This window comes from Bison bison, unplaced genomic scaffold (genome assembly GCF_000754665.1).
Source record: "Bison bison bison isolate TAMUID 2011002044 unplaced genomic scaffold, Bison_UMD1.0 scf7180017864456, whole genome shotgun sequence".
NCBI lineage: Eukaryota > Metazoa > Chordata > Mammalia > Artiodactyla > Bovidae > Bison > Bison bison.
This window is the reverse complement of record NW_011495018.1, coordinates 21,035,055-21,041,054: the sequence shown is the minus strand read 5'-3', so window position 1 is coordinate 21,041,054 and position 6,000 is coordinate 21,035,055. Positions and strand designations below refer to the sequence as shown.

General features: G+C 46.4%; 1 protein-coding gene across 5 annotated transcripts in view; it reads right to left on the bottom strand.

Annotated features, from left to right (window-relative positions):
* The window catches only part of XPNPEP1 (X-prolyl aminopeptidase (aminopeptidase P) 1, soluble), a 51,029-nt gene that overhangs the window by 7,755 nt on the left and 37,274 nt on the right, over positions 1–6,000 (bottom strand). For all 5 annotated transcript variants that reach the window (XM_010859382.1, XM_010859385.1, XM_010859383.1 and 2 more), the window contains 3 exons: positions 5,874–5,951; positions 3,920–3,991; positions 1,820–1,880 (listed from right to left, as the gene is read on the bottom strand). In XM_010859382.1, coding sequence (XP_010857684.1) covers positions 1,820–1,880; positions 3,920–3,991; positions 5,874–5,951 — 211 coding nt within the window. The remainder of the gene's footprint in view (positions 1–1,819; positions 1,881–3,919; positions 3,992–5,873; positions 5,952–6,000) is intronic.

Genomic DNA, 6,000 nt, shown 5'->3' with positions numbered 1-6,000 from the left:
ATCAATTCTTCGGCGCTCAGCTTTCTTTATAGTCCAACTCACACATCCATACATGACCACTGGAAAGACCATAGCCTTGACTAGACAGACCTATGTTGGCAAAGTAATGTCTCTGCTTTTTAATATGTTGTCTACGTTGGTCATAACTTTCCTTCCAAGGAGTAAGCATCTTTTAATTTCATGGCTGCAATCACCATCTGCAGTGAATTTTGGAGCCCAAAAAAATAAAGTCAGCCACTGTTTCCACTGTTTATAGCAATACCACAGAGAAAATCAGAGGAACAGGAAAAAAAATGGTGGGAAAAAAACTTGGCCTTGGGACCAATTTTCTAGAAAATCTTGAAATTCAATGTAGTAAAAGAGAACTGTCCAAGAGACGATCCCACTAGTCTTTCCTTTGAAATGAACTCTCTGCCATCAGAGCCTCACAAAGACTGAGAAAAAGTAGTAAGAAGTCCTGATGACACTACCTAACACTATCAAGCTACTCCTCGGTGCCAGGCACAATATTAAGCACTGCATGTCTAACCCCACGCTTCAGGACAGAGGCACTCCTGCCATCCTCACTTCACAGGGGGATGAAGTAATCAACATGCCAGGTCACACAGTTCATAAGTGGCAGCATCTGGCCTTGGAGCCAGGTGGTCTTGCTGTTACTCTGTGCACCTCGCCACTACCTATACTCAGCGTTTAGTCCTGACCGCCCAGACAAGAAAAGTACTGTTTGGATGGGTGGTGGCTTGCCAGTAAGGTGCAAAATCAGCACTAAACCGCACACTGTCCAATCTGGTCCAGACTGAACACAGCACAGGAATCCCTGGTAATACACACACCAAAGGGGTGTGTGTGTTAGTCACTCAGTCGTGTCTGACTCTTTACGACTCCATAGCTCCTCTGTCCATGGAATTTTCCAAGCAAGAATGCTGGAGTGAGTAGCCATTCCCTCCTCCAAAGGATGTTCCTGACCTAGGGATCGAACCCAGGTCTCCTGCACTGCAGGCTGATTCTTTACCGTCTAAGCCACCAAGGAAACCCCAAACTAAAGGTATCTGGACCCAAGGTCAAATTCATCCAAGGTGCTGGTGCCAACTAATGAAAGACACGAGGGACCAGCACTAGGAAATCTGCCCTGCTGCATCCCACAGAGCCCTCCTCCCTGGACAAGCTTCCTGAAGCAGCTCCCAGGGGAAAAGAGAGAGACTCAGATTCAACCAGTATTTGCCAAGCAGTGGCTAAGATCCAGGAGCCAGCTGGGCTCACAGAACCTTCCCAGCCAGCCTTGGAGGTGAGTACTCTGCCCCCATTTTTATGATGGTCTAAGTGTCAAGGATCAAGGTCATGGAGCCTGTGAACAGCAGAGGTCTGAAGCCCAGTGTCTAGACTCCTAGCATACATCTCTCTACCTTATAGCTATATGCCGGAAAGCCCAGACACCAAGCAATGCATGTCATTTCAGAGGGTTCCTAGAGAGCTGAGCCTATAAATAGGAACACTGAAATTGAAAAAAGAAGGGGGGTAGCTTTCAGAATCAAATCTAGACACGTTCATTAAAAAAAAAAAAAAAATTCACTACCCTGCTCCCTTCCCCAAAGAAGGCCAAAGTTGTTTAAACTTGAATCTGAGCCTGACCTTAGCAGACAGAATGCTCTTAAAGTCTCTCCAATAATCAATTAAGCGGATGTCATAAAGCAGATAAGCCTGACTCCACAGTAATGAGCTATTTTACTGTCCCACGTGTAACTTGTACTTATTTATACAATCCCTTTTCACGAGAGGGGACGGTCAGAGAAAGTAGCGGGCCTCTCGAGCGTTCTCTTACCTTCTCGTAAGCCGTAGGAGTTCCAAAATGCATGGTGCGGGTGACGTCTGTGGTTCCATCCCTGCCCAAAAGAAAGGACAAGCTACAGTGTTCACTCCAGAGAAGCTCTTCCTCAAATAAGAGACAGGTGAAGATGTGGAGAAAAGTGAACCCTCATGCGCTGACTGGTGGACGTGTAAATAGTACAGCCACTTAGGAAAACAGTTTGCTGGTTCATAAAAGGTTTCTTAAACATGGAGTGACCTTATGACCCAGCACTTCTACTCCCCCGAGTAAACCCCCGAGAGAACGAGAACGTCCACAAAAACAGGTGTCCACTCATGTTCACAGCAGCAGTGCTCTTCACATCCCAAACATGGAAACAACCCAAGTGTTCAACCACTGATGAGTAAACGAGACGCACTATATACATGCAGTGAAACAGCTGCCACTGCCGCTAAGTCGCTTCGGTCGTGTCCAACTCTGTGCGACCCCACAGACAGCAGCCCACCAGGCTCCCCTATTCCTGGGATTCTCCAGGCAAGAATACTGGAGTGGGTTGCCATTTCCTTCTCCAGTGCATGAAAGTGAAAAGTGACAGTGACGTCGCTTAGTCGTATCTGACTCTTAGAGACCCCATGGACAGCAGCCTACCAGGCTCCTCCATCCATGGGATTTTCCAGGCAAGAGTACTGGAGTGGGGTGCCATTGCCTTCTCCGAATGAAACAGCATTCAGCAATAAAAAGGAATGAAGCACTGATGCGTGCTAAGCATGGATGAACCTTGAAGGCATTATGCCAAGTGACAGAAGGCAGACACTGATGCCATATATTAATATTACATAATTCCATTTATATGAAATGTCCAGAACAGGCAAGTGCATACAGACTAAAGCACATTAGTGGTTCCCTGGCTAGGGGAAGATGGAAAGTGACTGCCAATGGGAATAGTGATTCTTTTTTGGGGGGTGATGAAAATACTCTAAAATCAATGGTGGTGATAGTTGCACAACTCTATGAACAAACTAAAAATCACCAATTGTACACTTTAATAGGTGGAATTATATTTCAATAGTTACTATAAAAAATAAAATGAGAGAGTGTGAAAGCAAGGATGGCCCAGTGCAGTGGGAGTGAACTCAGTCAGGCCTTGACACACACACACTCGTAGTCTACAATGTGAGCGCTGTTTCATGGAGGACACCATTCCTGGGGTCATGAATGAAAGGGAAATGGACCTTCTGGCAAAAAAAGGTCAAACTCATTCCTCCTGTCAGGATGGCAAGCAGTTTACTAGAACCTAAAAATACCCAAATGCATCTTTTAGAACACCCCAATCCACCCCCAACAAAAAAACGATAACTTCTAGAATGCTGCTAAAATGTAGAAGTGACCCAAAGTTACACCATTACCCAAGTAATCTCAATACTCTATGCTCTAGGCTGTTATTAACACCAGCCCATACTTCCCAGGCTAGATTGTGGCTTCCACATACTTGGCTGAGCTCAGAAGGTTCTCCACCAGGCCAAGTCCCAGCTGCAGTGGAAAATGGAGGATTAAAAGGCCTGGCTCATGCTCTCTCGATGCAGACAACACCTATTCCAGCTCCTCCTCGTGGGTTCCACCTCAAGACCCAATCAAATCGTGGGTTCTCTGGGGAACTATTCTAGCTAATGACTGTGAAAGCAGCAGGGCATGAAGAAAGAAGTTCAGAAACTCAGGGATGACCCTCATTTCTCATTCATCCTTTCAAAACTAAGCCCTCACTCCCCAAGGCCCTGAGGTCACTGCAAGTTGGGGAGCTGGCAGGTGGGTTATGGGCTGAGGCAGAAGACTTCCCAGTGGTTCTGAAAGCTTACTTTCAGTTATTTATTTAGTATTTAACAGCTTCCAGCCAAGGACTAAACATTTCTAACAAACAGTCTTTTGTGGGAACAGAATCACAACTGGGCTATTTCAACAAGGGGTGAGGAAAAGGACAAGACATGGGAACAATTCCATCAGTGACCGGCGCAGAATGAGACGACCCGCTGAGAAATCTCGGCTGGAGCCTGGCCTGTCCACCTACTCGACTGCCCTGACTTAGTGGAGTCAGGTCTCCAGTAGCCCCGATTCACTTACTTGTATTGAGCACCCGAGTCAATGAGGTACACCTCATCCAGAGACAAGGTCCTATTCGTCTCAGGGACCGGCCTAAGAAAATTAATTACAAAGTAATTATTCCACAAATGTAAATGCTTCCTGAAGCCGGGAGGAGGGAATACGAGAGTTCTTTGTACTAGTCTAACAACTTATGTAAGCCTGAAATTATATCAAACCCAAGTTTCCCCAATGGTTAATTACTGCAAGTAATATTAACCATCTACTCAAGACTAGTCAACCTATCTCCCCAACTAGATAAGGAGCTCAAGAGAAGGAGGAATAACATATTTCTTTATATCTACCTCCATTTGAGACTAGAACAAAATAAGTGTTCATGAGATAACTGTAAAAACTACAAAAATAATCATCAACAGAAGCAAGAGGACCAAGCTGGAAAATGTGAAGAGAGCAGTCTGGAGTCATTTGTCTTTATTTGGCAAGGTGGGGGCGGGGGAGGATGGTTCAGTCCCCTGCCTCAAGCCTCCACTTCTCTCCCTCAGACCTAACCCCACCAGGAGCCTCCCCACTTGCTTCCTAGACCACCAGAGGGGCAGAAGGCGAGTGTCTCACTTTGGGAGAAAAACTAAAGGGACTTTTGCTGGGGGAAGGAGTAGATCATGATGCTGTTATACTAGAGCACTATTTTCAAATGAATGTGAGGTATTTTTTAAAGTAGTTTGATTCCTCCATATCTCCTTCCAGACAATACACTTCACTGGGAAAAGCTAGATGGGACATGAGCATTCCAAGTCTCTGCCCTGCAGTGCAGAGAGGGTCTCACAGAGGTTCTCCTTCATTTGCAGGCAGTAAGGGGGCCAGTAGGCACTCGATCCCAATGACTAGAAAAGGCCACCAGATATGGGCCCAGCACCCTGCTTCTCAACAGGCTTCCAACAGCCACAATGAAAAAACACAAAGGGAAAGTGAGATCCTCCCCTCTTGGACTGAAATTTTTTTTTTAAGTTCTAGGGTCATATCCAGCCAGGAAATTCATCACCTGTGCTAAATATAAGACAAGAACTCAAGTACTTTTGATAGTTTAATGTTGGAACAGAAGCATTAATATGAGAGAACCGTACAGCCACACCCGTGACTAACTCCCACACAGCAGCTTCAAAATTTGTCCCAAGACTAAAAACTCTAAAAGCGATTAGTAAAAAGGGTGGAGGGGGGACTTGTGCCCAAGTACAGCACAGTGAGACAGCCAGAGTGCTCCATCACGATGCACGTCACAGATGGGAAGCAAAGAACTCAAGATACCCCACACGAGGCAAAACCATGTGAGCCAGGCGAAGCTGAAGCTGGAGCCCATGCAAGAAGCCTAGATCCATTTCCCACCACCTCCACAGGTGGGTCTAGCTCTCCCAAATTCATCATTGCCCTCCTGGTCTCACAGTGGAAGGAAGCTTGGCTCTGTGGGTCCACAGGCTCATGTGGTACAAATAAATCCCCAAAGGCTGGGGAGGAAAGAGACGGTACAGATTATCTCCTTAAACACAACAGGGTGCTCCACAACCTAATGGTAAGTTTGTTTGGTATGGAGGTCATGGAGCTCACAAGATGTTTGGACTAGTGTGTCAAGAAGGCTGCCACTGTCAGAAAAGAAAAACACTAAAACTTCTAACTGTTAAGATTCGGGGATTATGACAACAGACACTGCAGTCTCAGAAGGAAAGAGGGATGACCCATTTGACTACATCATGGACAATGTCGATGGGCAACATCGGTGCCAGAGAGTCGCTCCCAAAAGGCAGAGGCTTCGGACTGAGAGACAAGAAGACCTCAAAGATCTTATTTCACACAGAAGAACAATCTCAACAGGCACATGGAGGTGGGCGCAGGGGCCTTTGATAAAACAATATCTCTCCCCTGCTCAGGCTCCTGTGCAGAAGCAGCAGCAAAGCCAGGCAGCGTGCTCCTCCGCATGCCTTACGCGTAGTGAATGATGGCGCCATTGGGTCCCGTACTGGAAATGGTTGGGAAGCTCAGGTCCACAAAGTCGGCCTGCTGCCTGGAACAGAAAGACACACACAGAGCAGAGCGGCCTAAAGGTTCTTACT